We start from the raw sequence: 23,313 nt of genomic DNA on the forward strand, positions 1-23,313 counted from the left end.
TTTTAGGGCGACGCTAAAGTGATCTCAGAAGTAAACAGCGGCTTTGAGAATGATGATCGCATGCAATGATGACGCAAAAAATGACTAGGTATCCCCCCTTACCCCCACTGTCCATTTCTTGTTTTTAAACAATGAGAGAAGTGCTACACCTGGTGGAGAGAGATTGTAAGACAGAAATAGTTGCTTTATGCGTGCTGTATGTTACGACATGTGTCACGTTCCTGACCTTATTTCCTTTGTTTAGTCTTTGTTTAGTTGGTCAGGACGTGAGCTGGGTGGGTATATCCTATGTTTTGTGTTTCATTGGTTTAGGTGTGTCTTATTGGCCTGATATGGTTCTCAATCAGAGGCAGGTGTTTTACGTTGTCTCTGATTGGGAACCATATTTAGGTAGGCTGTTTTCACTGTTTGTTTGTGGATGTGCTTGTTCCTGTTCGTGCGTTCATTGTTTTTTCTATGTTCACTAGTTCAGGACTGTGGCGTCGTTGGTTTCGTTCTGTTTATTGTTTTGTTCGTATTGAAGAGTATTCAAATAAATATGGATACATACCACGCTGCGATTTGGTCCTCCTCTCTTCCACATTACGACGACCGTTACAGGTCCAGAGTTGGTTAGGTTAGTCTACCAGAGCAGGAAAAACTCAGGGCCCCAGGGGGGGAAAAAAAACACCACTCTGGGTGCCATGTTAAAAATGAGAAAAAAATAACATTTTGTATAATCAACGATCCACATTGTACATTTATTTTGGTGGTGGGGATGGGCTTCCATTGGCTCACTGCAGAACAGTAACAGGCTGTTCCTGAAATTCTCAAAAAAAGGTATAGCCGAGGGTATTCTCTTGAAACCTCTAGAGCAGGGGTACTCAAGAACAATTTGAGAARGTCCAGTCACACACATTTTCTAGGTGGCAAAGATATTGAAATTTATCGGTGTCGTAACAAACCTCACCTTCCAACCCATGCGACCCCCAAACTGTTCACACCCCTCTTGTTGGCGGAAGTAAATGTAGCCATTTTAAAGCTCATTCCTGCAATTCTACAAATGTCTTATGTGTGCTTATACGATACCAGGGGTCGAAGCCCGATCAAATTCCCCAAAACCCACTGTCCATATTGACCCGTTTTGGGTCCGGGTCCGGACCGTGGTCCGCCAGGGCTGTGGGTGGAAAAAAAGATGAAATGCCCTCACATTGATGACTTTTTGCAAATCCAATTAGTTTTCCACGTTGATTCAYCGTCATCACATTGATTTTTGGGGTTGAAATGACGTGGAAGCAACGTTGATTCAACCAGTTTTTGCCTAGTGCCCGTTTCAATTGAACGTGAAATTGCCCGACCAGCTGTGCACACATACAAATACTAATACCATGGAGTAACCGTGTACATACAACGTGTTCTCTTTAGCTACGATGAAGAACAACCAAATCCAAGACAACCAGCATGAGCACGGAGAACGATTGTTTCTTAGCCCAGAAAGTGGCGTGACGCAAAATCATATCTACCCCTCGGGAGCCACGCTCTGACTGAAGCGTTTGAACGACCACAGCACAGTCCAGCTGCAATGTGACTGAAGAGTCATTACTCCCCAGGAAGAAAAAACAATAACGTGGAAAATGTGAGACACGCAAAACACCGGAAGGAAGAAACAGCCGGAGATCTTGGCACCGAAAGAGGAGAAGCAGGATTGGATCTGCTTCGGTGCCAAATCAAAAAACGTTCGCGCTCATATGGACCAGTAGTCGTGTTCAAGCTGGGCGTTCCCCTGGCTATTGCCGTATGAGGACAGATAAAGGGATCGGTAAAGTCAGCTATTGTCAGCTAATGGTTTTCCCTAAAAACAGCAGGCTATAGGCCTAATCTCAACTTCTGTAGTGCGGTAAAAATGTATGCATTTTATATCAAATTATATTCTGCCGCTGTTACATTTATCAAATGTGAATCCAGTTCCACTGAGCTTATGCTGTAGTACACACAGTAAAACATACTAATGGCTTCCCTTGAGAATCCCCTTCAACATAAGAAAGGAATTTATCACTGTGACTCACTTTTCTGCTGTGAAGGGAAAACCGTCTGGGGTTCTGACTGACATTTGGAGGGGGGTGAGGCTGGCGCCCCTGTCTCCCCAGGAGGGCTCAGGGATGGTCAGAGTGACCCAGAGCACAGGGGGGCGGAGAGGAGGGGTGGGGTGGGGGGAGAAGGGACATGGAAGGGGGCTGAACAAACTCCAGAGGTTCAGAGACTGAAACGAAACCCAAACATTCTGGGACATTCTCATACGGAATGATGGGGTAGAGAGAGAGACTGACTGAGACTCCATGATGACAGTTCAGTTCCACTCCGAGTACGAGGGAGTTAGAGAGAAAACTGTGGGGTCGAAAGGAGGAAAATAAAAGTTAAAAGAGGGAAAGAAGAACTCCATTGGATAAAGTGGCTAGACAGTGAGTGTCCTCTCCAGTGTCAGGGTCTGCAGTGGCTCTGCTCCCTGGCTCTGTGCTCCGTGCTGCAGGAGGAGCAAGTTGTGGTATTGTTCTAACATACTGTAGGGTCCAGTGTGTTCTACAGGCCCTGCTGGAGATGACTGTGCTGCAGCCTGGCTGTGCTGCAGGCCTCTCTGTTCCAACAGAGAGATATATATGTGWGAGAGAGAGAGAGAGAGAGAGAGAGAGAGAGAGAGAGAGAGAGAGAGAGAGAGAGAGAGAGAGAGAGAGAGAGGCTTGACTCCACGGATCTCTAACCTTACACATGTGTGCTCTCTGGAGAGACTGCATTCCATACACTCTCCCTCTCTCCCACCATTTCATTTTCTCTTGCACTTTGTCCCTCCCCCCTTCTTTCTTCAACTCTCCGTCTTGCTGTTTTATCCCTCCTCTCTCATCCATCTTTCTCTTTTCTAATTAACGTCTCCCCCAACTTCACTCGTACCTCACTCTCCTCCCTCTTTCTTTGAAATCTGTGTAGATTAATTATTGCAGTCATCTAAATCATCTCCAAACCAAACCAGCCCATAGAACAGACAGCATCATGGAAAAGAGGGAGGAAGGATGGTGAGAAAATGGAAGTAGAAATTTGAGTGTAAGAGCTGTGTGGATGGAAGAGGAATGGATGAGTAAAGAGAGGAGAAAATGGCAGAGAAGAGGTAAAAAAAATATAAGAGCTGAGAAGAAAGGAGGGAAAAGGTAAAGAACAAACGAGATGGGGAGGGGGGGAAAAGGATGAATCACATGAAAAATGAGGAGAGAGGAGATGTGGTTTAGTCTTGAGAGATAAAGCAACGTCGAGAAAGGAACTCCCCTAACTGAGTAATACCACAGACAAAGAGGGGCAGTATTTGAAATGTGTATTTCAACTACTTCTGAGTATTCTGTCATTTGCATTACACTGGGCTGAACTACATTCCGATGTCTTTTGTAACAAGCTACTTTCGAGAGCTGTAATTTGTATTTTCAAAATGCTAAATAGTTTTCTTTACCATTTTTTAAATAGTTCGCCATTTTTTTGGCCCTTTCACCCTGCAATGGTACTATGCTTTGTTAAAAGTTGTCTGCTAAATGAACTAAATACAAAATGTGTATGTACAAATGGCAATTRCAAAACAGCGTGTCTCACAAAATGTGTATATATAATCCTTTTTTTAAACTCTCAAAACCTAACTTAACTTACATAAACTGCAATGAATCATTGCAGTTTATGTAAGTTAGGTTTTGAGAGTTTTCCAAAAAGTTATATATATACACATCTTGTGGGAGACGCTGTATAATGTAAAATTCGACTGCACGACACACCACACATCATTTAATATCCAACTTTTTGCCTAAACTATTCATACTCATTTATATGTAAGCATTAAACTTTTATCTACTTTCTCAAAACATAAGATTAGTCTGTAAAACAAATAATGACACATTATTTGGTTACAACACTGAAGAAGATGTTGGTGAAAAAACATTTTACAGTCTACAAGAGGGCGCACCAGGCTACGCAATGAAAAGTTGGCAGGCAAGTCATTTTCTTTTTTACTGGAAGGCTAGCCAACTAGTCAACTATCTATTAAAAACTTCGGATACGAGGTTGGTATCTGTGTTTTTAACAAAATTAAACAGATATATGGTAAGGTGGCCGATAACTGGGGACCGATTGCCGATAATACGGGACACGTTGTCAAACATGCTAATTGCTAACCCGTTAGCTAACATTTTTACGACACCAATAATCACAAAACATTGATGGCTTCATCACAAAATAACACTGTCGAAGGTAATATATTTCTTAAATACTGTTGAATATGCAGATCATATGGGGTGCTACGCTAGGTTTGGTAATAATCAAATAAAACAGTTCAATCATATATTTGGTTTCAACAACGTAACATTTTCCAATTGAGAAAACCTAACTCATTTACTTGTAACCAGTTGAAGTATTTTTTTTTAGGTTGATCCAAAGAGTAATTTTTTTTTACGGTGTATAGAATCTCTGGTAGTACTGCAGTCACCCGAACAGAGACATCTGGCAAACATCTCTCTCTCTCTCTCTCTCTCTCTCTCTCTCTCTCTTTCTCTCTCATATCTTTGGTAATACTGTAGTCACCCGAACAGAGACATCTGGCAAACATCTCTCTCTCGCTCTTTCATCTGTGCCACTCACATCTTTCAGTGCTCTGTCATTTCCTGTCTTTCAATGTCAACCTGTGTATTGGTACAGGTTGTCTATCTGCTCACTTCTATCCAACGTCATGTCCTTCTGGCTTTCATTAAAGCCGTTGCTGATCCAACACCCTCGCCGAAGACTGTACCAAAGACAGTATAGTATGAAGATAGGCATCAACTGCTTCTGCAATAGAAATCCCCGATCACATTCATGGTGACATTGGCTAGCTAAGCTCATGCGCAGAAACACGTCATCGGGYCTAACAGTCTCATGCCGAACTCCGCATGGGCAGGCCGTCAAATCAAACCCCAAACCCCAAACCTCTGCTTGGTCTGTTTCGTAAGCGTTCCCGGAAATGTTTGCATTGTTGCGCCTCTGGGTTTAGAAACTCTGTGACTGTACATTATACCGTTTGCCCCTAATAAGCATTCATATGCCATCAGTTTGATCCGAAGGCTGTAAGGAAACTAGAGTGCCCTCTAGTGGTGAAAATAGGAACTAGCCAGCTCCCTCCCTACGCATCATCACCACAACACCTTTACCCTCTCCAGACAGGCCAGCTGGAGATGCTCGTATTCTATAAACAACTAAACCTGCTCTGGGTTCCACTAAAACTAATACAGGAAATATAGGAGAAAGCAAACAAATAAAACAGAAAAGGTCTAAGGGAGGATGGGTTATTATCAGATTGGACCTGGAACCAAGCAGTCTGGGAGGCTGTGGGAACACACAGCTAGGTGTATACCTTTTCACTGTTCCCATATCACCCTGATGCATTCCGAATGGAGGAGGCGAGGCTATAGTGGAGAATGTTACACTCAGGAAGAGAGTGAAGAAACAGACATAAATGGGATACAGCAAACATGCCCTCATTGGAACGATGTGGCCCCAAAGCAGGCAGCCCATATCTGGTGAGGGCAGCCTTCACTTTGCCAGAAATAAGCCCATATTTTCCCAGCAAACATGCCCACATTGGCACGATGTAGACCCAATGCGGGAAAAAATATTGGCCCACGCAATTGAATAGGAATAAATTAAATGCATGAACTGCATAATTGTTCAATCTTAAAGGGATTTAAGAAACATGGTATTAGAAAGACAACCAAGTTAGACAACCATTTTTGGGGGGTGGAGAATAATACTTTACTATTGGCCATATACAAATACAAGTTAATATGGACATCCCATAACAGGACATTTAAACTGGAACAACACTCTCAGTAACGGTTGCAGAAGAATAATTGTGTGCAAACCACACACCCAAATATTCTAATGAGCCCCCGGCTCTAGCTCGGCTTGGTGTGGGCTACCTCGTGTTTGGCTTGGTGTGGTSTGGCCTGTCTTGGTCTGGTGTGGGATTAGTGTGGTTTAGCCTGTATTGGACTTGTTGTGGGTTTGGTGTAGGCTAGCCTGTGTTGTGCTTGTTGTGGGCTAGCCTGGGTCAGGTTGGTCTGTGCTGGCCCGTGTTGGGCTGATGTGGGCTTGGTGTAGGCTAGCCTGTTCCCACCTTGCCCACGAATACCYACATGGGGCCAATGGGGTCATGTTTACTGGGATACCTTCTTCCACCACACCGACACTTCAATTCCCTGCATTCCTTTAAGAACACACCCTTTAAAAACAGATCTAACATCACGTTTCTCAGCTGGAATGATAAGGCTGAGCAGGGGTACATGATAAACAAAGTATGAAAATGTATGCACTCACTACTGTCGCTCTGGAMAAGAGCGTCTGCTCAATGACTAAAATGTCAAAATGTCAAATGTATTGTTTAAAGATCGAAAGCTCTAAATACATGAGTGTTTTAGCCAAGAATGTGTTTGCCCAGTTTTTTTTTCTCTTGCTTAGGCTACATTCTTCGTTGTCTATGTTTTCAGCTAAACACATCTCCTCTCTCCCCTCCGTCTCTCATTCTTCGCTCTTTCCTCTCTCTCTCTCTTTCTCTCCCCCACTCTTTCTAGCTGCCGATGTGTCACAGACCCCCCTTCCTCTCCCCAGTTCCCACATCTCCCGCCCCACCCACCCACACACACACACACACAACACACACACACACACACAACACACACACACACACCACACAACACACACAACACACACCACACACACACACACACACACCACACACCACCACACACACACACACACAAAGAGTGTAACGGTTCAGATGTGTTGCTCTGCTGGATGATGTAGGAAGGCAGACCGGAGGCAGTGCGCTCTGATCCTGTTATTTTTCAACTGAAAACATTTGGTTTCAGACGGAGAGGAAGAGGGGAAGAGTCAAGAGTAGATAGTTCCAAAAGAGCCAAGCGGCTGCTTGAACAATGATGAATTCAGAGAGAGAGAGCTATCTTGCTCTGATTAAGTACGCTGGATAGGACTGTCTGAGTCACGGACACTTGCTCATGGAACAGACATTTACATTTACACAGACGAGGCTGACACACACAAACACACACACACGCACAAGCACACGCACGCACACACTGTCGGGTTATCCTCCATCTGACCTGAAGTACAGGAGAGAGATGAAAAACATGTTGTTGGAGAAATGTGTGGTGTGTGTGTGTGTGTGTGTGTGTGGTGTGGTGTGCGTGTGTGTGTGTGTGTGTGTAAAAAAGAGAGAGTATGTGGTGTGTGTGTGGTGTGTGTGTGTGTGTGTGTGTGTGTGTGTGTGTGTAAAAAAAAAAGAAGATATATGTGTGTGTGTGTGGGTGTGTGTGTGTGTGTGTGTGTGTGTGGTTGTGTGTGGTGTGTGTGTGTGTGTGTGTGTGTGTGTGTGTGTGTGTGTGTGTAAAAAAAAAAGATATATGTGTTGTGTGTGTGTGTGTGTGTGTTGTGTGGGTGTGTGTGTGTGTGTGTGTGTGTGTGTGTGTGTGTGTGTGTAAAAAAAAAAAAAAAGATATAGTGTGTGTGTGTGTGGTGTGTTTGTGTGTGAGTGAGTGTGTGTGTCTGCCTCGTCTGTTCCATGAGCAAGAGTCTGTGACTCAGACAATTGGTAGTTCCCCAGACTACCAATGGTACCTGGATATCCCAAAGGCAACAGTCAGGCTGCACCAGATGTTGGTCTGTTTAAATAGGTCAACTGCAAAATGGCACATTTATTACAGAGGTGGGGGGAGAGAGAAGGAAAGAGGGAGAGAGAGTGAGATAGAGGGAGAGAAAGACAGCGGGTAGGAGAGAGAGAGAGAAGGGGGCAAGGAACTGGTCAGAGAGAAGGAGATGTATGATGGGAGAGGGAGGTGAGGTGGGGGTCTGGTGTTGTAGAGGTTGCTAGGCGACCTTTTGCATAAATAAATGATGGCGAGAAAAAGCGGTTGTGTCAGAGCGTGTGGCGGACCTGTCTGATGACTCCAGGGGAATGTGAATGTGACTGCCTGACTGGGGAGGAACAGCATGAGGTACTGTAGCTGCCTGTCCCTCCCTGAGTCTGGTGAATACCCAACACAATCTCCAAAGGAAATGCCTTACCTCGCAATAACTTCAACAACAGAGATATGGCTGGTCGTTTTAATTGTGTATGCGAGGAGGAGTATGTGGTGCCGCCTGTAGTGTGTTGACGTTTTAATTACGGCATATTTTGCCGTATGTTAGCTGCTTGGACTTTAAAATAGCATACAGGATACAGCCCTGAAAGGCAATGTCTAGTACCTAAGGACTGGAAGTTAGCCTGTAGACTTATCCAGCCTCATGTGAACTAAGATGAGGGAAACAGATCGCAGTTCTAAAACTGGGAAAGAGGCCTAACTAGAAACTAGCATTGATTAGGACAACAGTAAATCGAAACATAAAGCACACATACTGTAGGGATGATTTCTCATTTATTTCTTGCTAATGTACCATTGAAATCAGTGCATGATTTACACCAAACGCTGAGCTAATTACAAACACATCCAAAGGACTGGTCCCATAGTGTTTGTCATTGAGTGTATGCATGGCGTGTGACTACAGCCTTCACTCAAAACAAATGCTGGGTTAAAAACAACCCAATTTGGGTAAATATTGGACAGAACACACATTGGTTTATTTTGACCCAGCCAGTTGGGTCACAAACAACCCATTGTTTTCTTTAAGTTGGGTTGTTGATGCTGGGTTATTAAGCTATGATCCACCGGGTCAGATCAGAAAACTGGAGGCGTGGCTGTGTAAGGGCATGGCTTGCAGATAGTTGTTTTTGGCCACACGTGAGAGTAAATATCATTCCGGTTCATCTGTTCTGTTGTATTGTAACAACACATGTTAAGGTTCAGCACTAATGACTCTGGTTCCTCTTCTTTATGCACAAGCATGTGCGGTGGAGATTATCTGGGGTTGTGTCCCTTTCTCTACTCTCTTCTATTTTATTTTATCTCGATGGACTAGCGGACAGTGCTTGTAAGAGTGACTTGATTGCAGTTGGTGCTGTTCCTCTAGTGCACGGACCACCACAACACCTGAAGGGCTGCGGAATAAGGAAAGGTAACAGTGTTTTGACCGCGGCCATGCCTGACACCCATATCCACGGACCACTCCGGACCACCCCCAGCATCCAGAACAGGACCAGCTGCCGAAGGATGAGACAATGGACTGCAGGCCTTGAGGTGAGTAGAAGCACTGCCGTGACTAGCCTTTACTCCCTCTGCCCCCTTGTCCTCAGCAGGGCAGTTCTCCAGAGAGTTATGGGCTTTGTGCCGTCTGACCTTAACTGCCTGGTGAAACACCCAAGTCCACAAGAATCATTGAAAGTCAAGACAACCCAGTTAGTAGAACAGTTTTGGTCAGAATTCAGAAATTTCCAAGATTTGGCCTTGTTTGGTAGATTTAGAGCATTTCCACTTTCAGACACAGAATCAAAGGTAGTTACAGTACAGCTTCACAATGAATGCATCCAGGACTATGACACAAGTTTGGTTAAGTAGGTTCACCACCTTCAAGTCAGCTGCTAGGTCCTGGACGAAGACAACGTCTGGATTGGGGCACGAAAATGGCTGCTTCAGTTAAGACCGGTTTTAACTGGCACCTTTACATGTACCAACACCATAAGAAGAGGCGCAGAGGAGGGACCAAAGATTTAACCTCCACCCGGAGAAAGCAGTCCATAGGGGAGTGCCACCACTTACCTCCGGGTCTAGGGCTTCCTTCTGTGTCTGTCCGCTCCTCAGGTTGTCCTTCCTCCCCTCTGCAGATCCAGCACGACCTTCACCCGGAGCGAACAGGCCACAGGCGAGTCCTACCTTTGACCTCTGGGTCTAGGGGTCGCTGGTGGGTCTGCATGCTCCTCAGGTTGTCCTTCCTCCCCTCTGCAGACCCAGCATCTGTACCATCCCCAGTTCCTGGTTCCCGGCTCCTGGTTCCCGGTTCCTGGTTCCCACTCCTCAGTCCAAGCACCAGACTCAGCACCAACCCATGGCTTCCAGTCCCAGCACAGTTCCCAGTTTCCAGTCCCAGCACCAACCCCTTCGCCAACATTGGATACAGCAGCGGCCACCAAAACAGCCACTCCATCCAATTGCTGCCAGCCTAGACCCCTCCCCCAACAGAAGGACACAGACAGACCATCAAGCACTCCACCAGACCAACCCCCCCCCCCCAAAAAACCCATCTCAACCAAGATCCAGCGTTCAACACTATAGTCCCCTTCAAGTGCATCATGAAGCTAAGGACCCTGGGACTGAACACCTCCCTCTGCAACTGGATCCTGGACTTCCTGACAAGTCGCCCCCAGGTGGTGAGGGTAGGCAACAACATATCCGCCACGCTGATCCTTAAAACGGTGGCCCCTCAGGGGTGCACGCTTAGTCCAATCCTGTACTCCCTGTTCACCCAAGTCTGCATGGCTGTGCACGACTCCAACACCATCATTAAGTTTGCCGACGACACAATGGTGGTAGGCCTGATCACCAATAACAATGAGACAGCCTATAGGGAGGAGGTCAGAGACCTGGCAGTGTGGTGCCGGGACAACAACCTCTCCTGCAAGGTGAGCAAGACAAAGGAGCTGATCGTGGACTACAGGACACGGAGGGTTGAGCATACCCCCATTCACATTGACGGGGCTGTAGTGGAGCGGGTCAAGAGTTTCAAGTTCCTAGGTGTACACATCACTAAGGACCTAGCATGATCCAGACACACCAACACAGTCGTGAAAGACGGCACGACAACGCCTCTTCCCCCGCAGGAGGCTGAAAGATTTGGCATGGGCCCTCAGATCCTCAAAAAGTTATACAGCTGCACCATGAAGAGCATCTTAACTGGCTGCATCACCACTTGGTATGGCAACTGCTCAGCATCCAACCGCAAGACACAACAGAGAGTAGTGTTAACGGCCCAATACATCACTGGGGCTGAGCTCCCTGTCATCCAGGACCTCTTTACTAGGCGTTGTCAGAGGAAGGCTCTAAAAATCATCAAGGACTCCAGCCACCCAATTCATAGACTGTTGTCTCTGCTACCTCATGGTAAGCGGTACCGGAGCGCCAAGTCTGGAACCAAAAGGCTACTGAACAGCTTCTACCCCCAAGCCATAAGACTGCTGAACAGTTAATCCACCCCAGGTGGTGAAGGTAGGCAAAATGACCTACTCGACAATGATTCTCAACACAGGGGCCCCACAAGGGTGCGTGCTCAGTCCCTTCCTGTACTCCCTGTATACCCACGACTGCATGGCCTCACACAGTTCCAACTCCATCATCAAGTTAGCTGACGACACAACAGTATTAGGCCTGATTACCAAAAATGACGAGACAGCCTACAGGGAGGAGGTAGGCACTTTGACAGCATGGTGCCAGGTAAACAACCTCTCCCACAACGTTAGCAAAACAAAGGAGCTGATTTTGGACTTCAGAAGGAACCAGGCTGGACACGCACCCATCCTCATCAACGGGGCCACCGTGGAGACGGTCAATGACTTTGAATTCATGTTAAACACTGTTATTGTACACAGAGTGAGTCCATGCAATTTATGACTTGTTAAAACCTCTCTAGGGTACGTGGGACGCTAAAGTCCCACCTGACCAACATCCAGTGAAAGTGCACTTGTTGTAAATCCAGCCACAGTGTCAGATTTCAAAAAGGCTTTACGACGAAAAAGCACCAAACGATTATGTTAGGTCAGAGCCAAGTCACAGAAAAACACAGCCATTTTTTTCCAGCCAAAGAGAGGAGTCACAAAAAGCAGAAATAGAGATAAAATTAATCACTAACCGTTGATAATCTTCATCAGATGACACTCATAGGACTTCATGTTACACAATACATGTATGTTTTGTTCGATAAAGTTCATATTTATATAAAAAAAAATCTGTTTACATTAGGTCATGTTCAGTAGTTCCAAAACATCCGGTGATTTTGCAGAGAGCCACATCAATTTACAGAAATACTCATAATAAACATTGCTAAAAGATACAACTGTTATGCATGGCGTTTTAGATCCACTTCTCCTTAATGCAACCGCTGTGTCAGATTTCAAAAAAACTTTACGGAAAAAGCACACCATGCAATAATCTGAGTACGGCGCTCAGACACAAAGCCAAGCCATACAGATATCCGCCATGTTGTATAGTCAACAGAAGTCAGAAATAACATTATAAATATTCGCTTACCTTTGATGATCATCAGAATGCACTCCCAGGAATCCCAGTTCCACAATAAATGTTTGTTTTGTTCGATGAAGTCCATAATTTATGTTCAAATATCTCCTTTTTGTTCGCCCAGTAATCCAAATTCATGAGGCGCGACGCTAGGTCCTGATGAAAAGTCAAAAAGTTCCGTTACAGTCCGTAGAAACATGTCAAACGATGTATAGAATCAATCTTTAGGATGTTTTTGACATAAATCTTCAATAATGTTCCAACCGGAGAATTCCTTTGTCTTCAGAAATGCAATGGAACTCAAGCTAACTATCATGTGAACACGCGGGTCAGCTCATGGCACTCTGTGAGAGACCTTACTCAATCCCCTTTCATTCACCCCCACCTCACAGTAGAAGCCTCAAACAAGGTTCTAAAGACTGTTGACATCTAGTAGAAGCCTTAGGGAGTGCAATATGACCCCATTTCCACTGTATCTTGGATAAGCAAAGAGTTGAAAAACTACAAACTTCAGATTTCCCACTTCCTGGTTGGAATTTTTCTCAKGTTTTTGCCTGCCATATGAGTTCTGTTATACTCACAGACATCATTCAAACAGTTTTAGAAACGTCAGAGTGTTTTCTATCCAAATCTACTAATAATATGCATATCCTAGCATCTTATCCTGAGTAGCAGGCAGTTTACTCTGGGCACGCTTTTCATCCAGACGTGAAAATACTGCCCCCTACCCCAAAGAAGTTAAGCAAATATTTACTCCTGAGCTTATTTAGGCTTGCCATAAGAAAGGGGTTGAGTACTTATTGACTCAATGCATTTCAGCTTTTCATTATTAATTAATTTGTAAAAATGTAGAAATACATAGTTCCACTTTAACATTATATGGTATTGTGTGTAGGCCAGTGAATAAAAAAAACATTGAATCAATTTTAAATTCAGGCTGTAGCACAACAAAATGTCGAAAAAGTTAAAGGGTAGGAATACTTTCTGAAGGCACTCGTACCCCTAGACATTGGCTTGGTACCGGTACTTCTTGGATATAGCCTCGTTATTGTTATTTTATTGTGTTACTATATCCTTTTTTATTTGTACTTTAATATTTTCTTACTTTTTAACTCTGCATTGTTGGGAAAGGGCCTGTAAGTAAGCATTTCATGGTAAAAACCAACACCTACTGTATTCAGCACATATGACAAATACAATTTGATCGTAATTTCTATCAGAATCCAACAATTGAAATAGTCTATTACCCACAACGGACAGTAAGATGTATATTATACGTTTACAGTTCCAGCATCAGCTCAGGGGAGGAATGTCCACTGAGGATGCTAGCTGTTTCTCCATCCATGTCTGTGATGCTAATAAAGAAACCGCCCTTAGCAGCTGCCTTTCATAAACAGCCTGCTTTGTTTGTAATGCTGACCCATTTGGCTTGGCTCTAAACCATGATTTCCCATAGGACCTCCACTAGCCACAACTAGGATCCACTATGCACAACTACACAGCATGCACAGCCTCCCTCCACTCCCCACCCTAGCCTCCGCCCTCCTGGAAAACGGACAGTAACCGAACTATGTCCAACATTACTTTTCGGTCTCTAGTGCTGAAGGGAGGAAATGTTGATATAATTCAATGTCAGATGAAGCAATCAATATGATGGCTTCATAATAAAAACGACATCTGTTACACTGTTAATAATGCAATAGTCAAGTCAAACAGGCTGTCAGCCATCCCAGTTTCCTTTGATGAGTGCAAAAATGATTGATAGAGTTCAGGCCTACAGTATATTTGCATTGCTATAGTATTACATTCAAAAACACAGCCAAGACAACACATTTGGAGTCCAAAGTTCTATCTGAACTTCCATTTGGGATCTAACCAATGAGGATCAGCGGTTCCTGGCTCCCCCATCACCGTATGGGCTGGGGGGATCTGGTTGGAGGACACATCCTGGACACAAAGTTTATTTGGCCAATCAGGGCCTTGTCAGGGGCCAACTAGGATTCGTGCCAGGAACAGAACACACAACTAAAGACAGAAAGAAAGGAAAGGAGACATCGTGAAAAGAAGAGGTTTTTCTTAAAGCCAATTGTGATCTTTGGCGATCTTCCCTTGAGTGAGAGCGAAATAGAGAAAGTGAGAGAACAYATAGAACATAAAATAGTTGATGGTAGGGGAGAGAGAAAGAGACAGAGTGAAGAGTGGGTAAAGACAGTACATACATGGGGAGCGTTAGGGAACAGGAAGCAATATATCTTGATTTGTACGAAGTGCTGCGGTGGGGGCACATACAGTATTTGTATCATAGTTTTGCTTTATATATGTGTGCGTGTGTGCGTGTATGCGAGTGTGCATGTGTCTGTGTATGTACGCGCAAATTTGTGTGTGAGTGCGGCTGTGTGTATATGTTGGGCATTTTGGTAGGTTAGGCACTATGTCATCCTAGGTTCAGCATTGGTCGTACTGGCTCCACGTGATTGGTTTACCCATCTCTGGTGTTCCCAGTATGAGAGTCCTGTGGGGTGGTCTGGCTGTTGAAGAGTCAGAGATAGTCAAATGATCCGAAGCGTCCGTCCTCTCGGTCCATCTTGCTGCAGTCACACATGGTAGAAACTCACAGATTATGGGGAGCAAAAAAAACAGGCCCTTCCAAAAATGTCCATTATGACCACAAAGAGTGGTTAGGCAAACAAGGGTTCCTTTGTGCTGTGGCAAACATATTCCTTTCACTCAACGTCCTGGCATTCGTTGTAACCTGACGGAAAACGCAGCAGGCGTTCATTTCCCCAATGTCATGTTACATACTGGCACATGCACTGTATGGCTTACGGAATGGAATAAGTGTGTGTGTGCCCATGTGTTATTGCATTTGCGCGTACGTACCAGTGGCGGTCGGTGCCGTTTAAGATGAGGGAGGAAGATTATTATTTTTTATGAGCATGGCCTTATTTCTTATTAAAGCATATTGGATGACTTTCATATTCCATTCACCAAAGCTCAATGTAACATAGATAGGTTTAGGCTCCTACATGATACTCAAAATTCCCTATACCCATCATGAGGTTGCTACAGTACAACCTAGCCTATGAACGAAAGTTTACAGCATAGGTGCACAGGTCGAGAGAAATTTGAGTAATCAAGGTGACAGGCATWGACACGTTCAATACCGCCTTGCACACKCTTACCTGCATCTAGCTGATCTAATGTGTAATCATTAGTYAAACAGTTGCAAATGAGAGTCTCTATTGGACAAATTCAGGTATGTTTATCCCAGTTTCATTCCGTTTGCTTCCGATTAAGAAACATTTTTCAACAGAATCGATGGAATGAATACACCCCTGATCACACGCAAACACAGTTTACTTTCATAGCAGCCACATACAAACAGCATGATCCCTTTGATCGTTGTATAATTCCTTCTTGCATCTACTTGCTCTCCTCTCACGTTTTCCCTTCGCTTGTGGACTTTAGTGAATAACACATCAGCTGTCTGTGACCAGGTGAAAAAACCTTTCCAAGCCAAACCTTCATATCGTAACTGCTAACAGCTACAAACAGCCTACGTCGTTGTCACCATATTAGCTAATGTCATAGTCAACATAGCTAGCTACTAGAACTAACGCATTAGTAAACCAGCTTCAATCATGCAGTACAGTGTACAGTTAGCAAGCGGTTTAGCAGTTACACCGGCGAGTCCCGGTGGCTAAAAAAATTCATACAACCAAAAGCTTACCATGACTTGGAAAAGTTCAAGAGTTGGATAGCCATAGCCAGCTAGCTAACATGGCATCCCTCTCTGTTTGAGCCGGGTGTTTGAGTAGGCTAAACCAGCTAGCTGCATTTGCTAGCTAAGTAAGGGAAGAAAATACAACAAAATATATCTAGCTCTCTCTCTCTCTCTTGCTTCTACTTCATTTTTGAAGAAATGTATTTGTTCAAAACTGTTCAACTATTGTCTTTCTCTCTGAGTCAACTACTCACCACATTTCATGCTCTGCAGTACTAGCTAGCTGTAGCTTATTCTTTCAGTACTAGATTCATTTTCTGATCCTTTGATTGGGTGGACAACATGTTAGTTCATGTAGCAAGAGCACTGATAGGTTGGWGGACATCCTCCGGAAGTTGTCATAATTACTCTGTAAGTCTATGGAAAGGGTTGAGAACCACTAGCCTCCTAGGTTTTGTATTGAAGTCATTGTACCCAGAGGAGGATGGAAACTAGCTGTCCTCTGGCTACAGCATGGTGCTACCCTACAGAGTGCAGGTGAGGCTACTGTAGACCTTCATTGCAAAACAGTGTGTTTTAAAAATTCTTCGGCATAGGTGTCCCTTCCATGGGATGGTTGAGCTAACGTAGGCTAATGGGATTAGCATGAGGTTGTAAGTAACAAGAACATTTCCCAGGACATAGACATATCTGATATTGGCAGAAAGCTTAAATTCTTGTTAATCTAACTGCACTGTTCAATTTGCAGTAGCTATTACAGTGAAATAATACCATGCTATTGTTTGAGGAGAGTGCACAATTTTGAACATGAAAAGTTATTAATGAACAAATTAGGCACATTTGGGCAATCTTGATACAACATTTTGAACAGAAATGCAATGGTTCATTGGATCAGTGAAAAACATTGCACATACACTGCTGCCATCTAGTGGCCAAAATCTAAATTGCAACTGGGCTGGAATAATACATTATGACCTTTCTCTTGCATTTCAAAGATGATGGTACAAAAAAATACAAAAGAACGGTTGGTTTTTCTTTGTATTATCTTTTACCAGATCTATTGTGTTATATTTTCCTACATTCCTTTCACATTTCCACAAACTTCAAAGTGTTTCCTTTCAAGTACCTCTGTACCTCTTTGCCCCCTTCTCCATGTCTTTTGTAACAAGCAGCCATATAGGTTGTCAGTCCGCTAGGGACCTGTTTTTAACGTATTAAGTGTGTATGTCTATCCTGTGTTACCATTTAGTTAGCTAGTAAACAAATAATGAAACCAATTTGTGTAGTACTGAATAATATGTAAGGCCCAGGTTTTTGCAGATGCAAGGAGGTCACGACTGTTCAGAATGATGATATGATACAAGGTTATGATTAATAAGTTATGGTTATGATTAATTGGTTATGGTTATGATTAATTGACTGTTTATAGATGTGATAGGTAAAGACCGTTAGAGTTTAATTTGGGAGATGGTAACTCTTTATAGAACCGCTCTCTTGGTGCCCCAGATCCTAATGWGTTAATTGTTACATGATTAATTTAACTTTTTAGGGATAGGGGGCAGCATTTTCACTTTTGGATGAATTGGTGCCCATAGTGAACTGCCTCCTACTCTGTCCCAGATGCTAATATATGCATATTATTATTAATATTGTATAGAAAACACTCTGAAGTTTCTAAAACTGTTTGAATTATGTCTGTGAGTATAACAGAACTCATATGGCAGGCAAACTTCCAAACGGGAAGTGGAAATTCTGGGGCTGGTTGATGTTAAAGTCATCGCCTATTCAATTCCCAGTAAGATATGGATCTGTTCGCACTTCCTACGCCTTCCAATAGATGTCAACAGTTAGTAGAACGTGGAATGAAGCGAAGCCTCTAGTGTGATGTGGGGCCGGATGGCAGCTATTCCAGTTCCTGGTCACGCGCGCTAGTCATGATATGGCCATATGATATGAAAAATCGGACTTGATGGGTAGATTAACAAGATGTTTATCTTTCATTTGCTGTATTGGACTTGTTAATGTGTGAAAGTTAAATATTTCAAAAAAATATTTTTGAATTTCCCGCGCTGCCTTTTCAGCGGAATGKTGGGGGGGGGGGGGTTCCGCTAGCGGAACGTGTGTCCTAGAAAGGTTAATTGGGTAACAATTAAACATATTTAGTCGATTAGATAAATAACAGTCTTCAGATTAATGTTGTAAGTCAAATCATGACATATGACACTGAGTTGATTGAGACAAATTAAATGTCCTTCTATTCAATAAGTATCATTACATTGCAAAAAATTTGACAGTTCGATGGCTTGAATGCAACCCCAGACTCAAAATGGTTAGCCAGCCCATGTTTGGCCTGATAGAGAACGTATTAATTGTAATAGGAACATGGGAAAACCATAATAAGAAAGCACTACTTACCCAGCTAGCACATAACGTTCTGAGAACCATATGTTTCTTAGAGTTTGGTGAGAGCGTGGTTGTCCTACGGCTATTTTGCATACAACCTTCCTGCACCTTTCTGGGAATGGTGCAGGATAGTTACTTGGCTTTGGTATATTCTCAGCACATTTAAGGAACTTGACAAAAAAATGTATTTCATTACTTTAACAGAAAGTTTCCTAAAATACTTTATATAAGAATGGTGCCGGAGGAGAAGGCTGCTGTTTAGCGGGCTCCTAACCAATTGTGCTATTTTGTGTGTTTTGTCGAGTTGTTTGTAACGTTTCTTTGTACATAATGTTTCTGCCACCATCTCTTATGACCGAAAAGAGCTTCTGGATATCAGAACAGCGATTATTCACCTCGAACTGGACAAAGATTTTTCTTTAACGAGTCGGATGCGAAGGATTTACTCCAGATACCCGACCAGGYCCAAATCCCTGTCATTCGCATGAAGAGAAGATGCCAATACAGGGGACTTAGGTTGGGGTGCCTTATGAGAATTAGTCAGTGAGTGGGTAACCCGCCTCTACCATCCGTCCTATTGGCCAACGTGCAATCATTGGAGAATAAACTGGATGAGTTCTGTTCAAGATTATCCTACCAAAGGAACATTAATTAAAAACTGTAATATCTTATGTTTCACCTAGTCGTGGCTGAACGACAACATGGAAAATATACAGTTGCCTGCTTTTTCCGTGCATCGGCAAGACAGAACAGCTGCCTCTGGYAAGACAAGGGGTAGCGGTCTGTGTCTATTTGTCAATAACGTAATCAAATATTAAGGAAGTCTCAAGGTTTTGCTCATCTGAGGTAGAGTTTCTAATGATAAGCTGTTTACCACTATTTACCAAGAGAGTTTTCATCTATATTTTTCGTAGCTGTCTATCTGGCACTAAATCGCACTCAACGAGCTGTAAAAAGCCATAAGAGAATGCTCATCCAGAGGCTGCGCTCCTAGTGGCCGGGTACTTTAATGCAGGGAAACTTAAATCCGTTTTACCTAATTTCTATGTGCAACAAGAGGAAAACAATCTGACCATAATTCTATCCTCCTAATTCCTGTTTACAAGTAAAAACTAAAGCAGGGAGTACCAGTGACTCGCTCAATAATGAAGTGGTCAGATGACGCAGATGCTAAGTTACAGGAGGGTTTTGCTAGCACAGACTGGAATATGTTCCCGGGACTCATCCAATGGCATTGAGGAGTATACCACATCAATCACCGACTTCATCAAGGTGGTAAGGGTAAGTAACATCAGATCTGCCACGCAAGCGGTACCGCAGCTCCAAGTCTAGGTCCAAAAGGCTTCTTAACAGCTTCTACCCCCAAGCCATAAGACTGCTGAACAGCTAATCAAATGGCTACACGGACTATTTGCATTGAACCCCCCCTTTTTTTACGCTACTGCTACTCGCTGTTTATTATCTATTGTCTACACATAATCACTTTACTCCTACCTACATGTACATATGACCTCAATTACCTCAACTAACCTTGACCCCCGCACATTGACTCTGTACCAGTACCCCCTGTATATAGCTTCGTTATTGTTATTTTATTGTTGCTCTWTTATTTTTAACTTCAGTWTATTTAGTAAATATTTTTCTTCACTCTTATTTTTCTTAAAACTGCATTGTTGGTTAAGGSCTTGTAAGTAAGCATTTAAAGGTAATTTGTAATGTGACAAATAACATTTGATTTGTTTTAAAGAAGAAAAATGGTTACATTTCTTTAAAAAATTAGTAATGTTCTAGGAACGTTCTCCAACTGGTTTGACATTGGGAATGTTCTCAATAGTTCARAGAATGTTAAAAAGCAACCTTATTCTGTGGGAATTTCAGTACTTCAGTATAACGTTTCCTACAAGTTTCCTCATGGTTTTATTTAGTCATGTTCTCAAATTGTACCTAGAACATTGGGAAAGCTTTACATAAAAACCACAATAAAACTTTAATAACATTCAGAGAATGTTCTAAGAATGCTATTTAAAAACATACATTCCATTCTCAGCATCAACAAAACTATCTCTATCCTTCTATCTTGTTAAGTGTGTTCAGGTGTGTTCAGGTGTGTTGGCCACGCCCACTAATTGTGGGCCTGATCTTAATGAGTGCTTGTTTCCTTTCAATTGGGAGCAGCTTTGTATGGGTAAAAAAACACAGCTAAACCCTCCCTAACCCGGACGACGCTGGGCCAATTGTGCGCCACCCCATGGGCCTCCCAGTCCGGCTTCGACAGAGGCTGGACTCAAACTCAGAATCTCTGGTGGCACACCCAAGAGGCATTCAATGAAAGTTTTAAAGTTATTAAAAACATTAAAATAACTTATAATTTACAGTTCTCAGAGCGTTAATAAAACCTTCCAGCCAGGAAAACATTAAAGGAACCAGAGTAAAACATTCCCAGAACAGACAAAATTTYCACTTCTGTTCTCAGAATGTTTAAAAAACAGTCATTTTTACCACTCAGGAAATATATGGCTTTGTTCCCACAATCATTGTGAAACCAAAAACATACGTTCCCACAACTTCCAAGGAACCAAATGTGCTAGCTGGGTAATGATTACAACACTAGGAGAAAGGAGACTAGAAAATGAAAAGTGATCAAGAAAGATAAAGGAGAGGGGATGAGTTGGCCTCAGGTCACTTGGATCAGTCTGTCTGGGGCATAACCCCATGGTCACTCTCAGTCAATAATCCTGCCCCTCTCCCCACAAGCCAAATGCCAGCAGCTGATCCTTGGCCCAGCAAGAGGTGATTTTTGAGAAGAATTAAATCAAAATGAATAATTTCTATATTGTACCCTTTTCTATTTTTTCATCAATATATTTTTCTTAGCATTTCCAGATGTTTCTCAGGAAATAAACACATTTCTTGGCAGGACATAGCTCTCCACTGCTAGCACATAACGCCCCGAGAACCATATGTTCTTAGAGCTTGGTGAGAACGTGGTTGTCCTATGGTTATTTTGCATACAACTTTCCCACAACTTTCTGGGAATGGTGCAGGAAAGTTGGTTGGCTATGGAACATTCTCAGCACATTTAAGGAACAAACAAAAAAAAGTAATATTCGTAGTATTTCATTACTTTAACAGAATGGTTTTTTTTTGTATTTTATTATTTTACCCCATTTTTTTCTCCCAATTTCAATTACGATCTTGCCTCATCGCTGCAACTCCCCAACGSGCTCGGGAGAGGCGAAGGTTGAGTCATGCGTCCTCCGAAACATGACCCGCCAAACCACACTCCCTAACACCCGCCCGCTTAACCCGGAAGCCAGCTGCACCAATGTGTCTGAGGAAACACTGTTCAACTGACAACCAGGGTCAGCCTGCAGGCGCCCGGCCTGCCACAAGGAGTCGCTAGAGTGCAATGAGCCAAGTAAAGCCCCCCAGGCCAAACCCTCCCCTAATTGCACTAACAGGGATGTAAACAAATTTGTGCAAAATATTTGACAGAAATATGCTTTTTGTCCATATGGAACATTTCTGGGATCTTTTATTTCAGCTCATGAAACATGGGACCAACACTTCACATGTTGCATTCAAAATTAGATCACCAAATTCTAACACTGCACCTCTGCAAGTCTTTCCCTCTCTCTCTCTTAAGACAGGATTTTTCAAATGTTTATCAATGAACTTCCAGTGAATCTATACAGAAATGTTTTTGTGAAGGAAAACAATTATGAGGAAACTGTTCAGACAAGGAGCTGGCTTTGCATGGCTAGGCTGCGCAACCAAACATGCACCCATGTATCCTATGACTCATAAGATGTAGAGCGCCAACATACACCATTTGAATTGCTAGTTTAAATACTGTGACAGGAAACTCTGCTCTTTACACCCGCAAAGTTCATTCGATCCCACAAGAATGCTTTGCAGCATAGAGAGAGACGGAGATGAGAGAGGAGAGAGGAGAGGAGAGAGAGAGGAGAGAGAGAGAGAGAGAGAGAGAGAGAGAGAGAGAGAGAGAGAGAGAGAGAGAGAGAGAGAGAGAGAGAGAGAGAGAGAGAGAGAGAGAGAGAGAGAGAGAGAGGAGAGAGAAGAGAGAGAGAGAACAGGAGAGACAGAGACAGAGACAGAGAGAGAGAGATGCGGTATCTCTCTGGTTGCTTGGGGTTTAAGGTTTGTGACACACAGATCTCAGTCTCCTTCTCCCCAGATCAACTCTGCTTCCACCTTTCCTTCCCCTACTAATTAGCACCCAGCAAATGAGAGAGGCAAAATTATAGGCTAGTCAGCAGAGTGACTGCCCACTGCCTGCAGGAAAGTGAAAAGTCGGTCATAAACTTCAGGTCCTATAACATAGGCAGGCCTGCATTGTAAATGGATAACACCATCAAGAGATGTCTTACGACCACCAGCTAGGCTACTGTAGCTTTGAAAGTGCTAAAAGGGCGTGTTCATGTATAGTCCACACACATACTGTAGGCCTGTCTATCTACAAATGGATGCAAGTGGAGACAGATATAATTCATCTAAATAATGAGTCTATTATTCTATACTGCTTCTCTGTAACCTTGTAGGCCCTATCCCCAATAACCTTTTTTAATAGACTGTTGTTGACAATGTAAAGGGCTTAAAGCCAGCTGGCAGTTGACCATGGTCATGGTGTTGATGTAGGGGAGTTGGACAGCATTTGGGGCTTTTTGTTGGGACCAGCGCAGCACTGAATAAGCCATGGAGCTCCACTGGGCTGCAGACAGCCCCGGTCCAAAGAGTACCTCAGCGCTCAGTTCAGCCTCAGCTAGCTGTGTGGAGGCGAGCAGAGCGGCGGTGACAACATATTTATTCCAGATGGAGAAGAGGACCGACCAACCAACAGACCCAGCTGCTGCTGACCTACGTTTTACTCTCACATCTTTCCCTTTTCGCCCCCTGCTTTTCAAAATGAATCCCCCTGAAGTGGGCTTAATTTGATTTTCTAATGTGGATACT

At 43.4% G+C, this 23,313-nt stretch overlaps 1 protein-coding gene across 1 annotated transcript in view; it reads right to left on the reverse strand.

The window, feature by feature from the left end:
• LOC139027803 (zinc finger CCHC domain-containing protein 3-like) overlaps positions 1–10,092 on the reverse strand; it is a 17,944-nt gene extending 7,852 nt beyond the window's left edge. Inside the window, exons 1-3 of the mRNA XM_070443758.1 lie at positions 9,858–10,092; positions 9,744–9,802; positions 9,258–9,332 (exon numbers count right to left, since the gene is read on the reverse strand). Coding sequence (XP_070299859.1) covers positions 9,258–9,332; positions 9,744–9,802; positions 9,858–10,092 — 369 coding nt within the window. The remainder of the gene's footprint in view (positions 1–9,257; positions 9,333–9,743; positions 9,803–9,857) is intronic.
• Between the last annotated feature and the right edge of the window lie 13,221 nt (positions 10,093–23,313).

The sequence above is a fragment of the Salvelinus sp. IW2-2015 genome, linkage group LG5, assembly GCF_002910315.2.
Source record: "Salvelinus sp. IW2-2015 linkage group LG5, ASM291031v2, whole genome shotgun sequence".
NCBI classification, from domain to species: Eukaryota; Metazoa; Chordata; class Actinopteri; order Salmoniformes; family Salmonidae; genus Salvelinus; species Salvelinus sp. IW2-2015.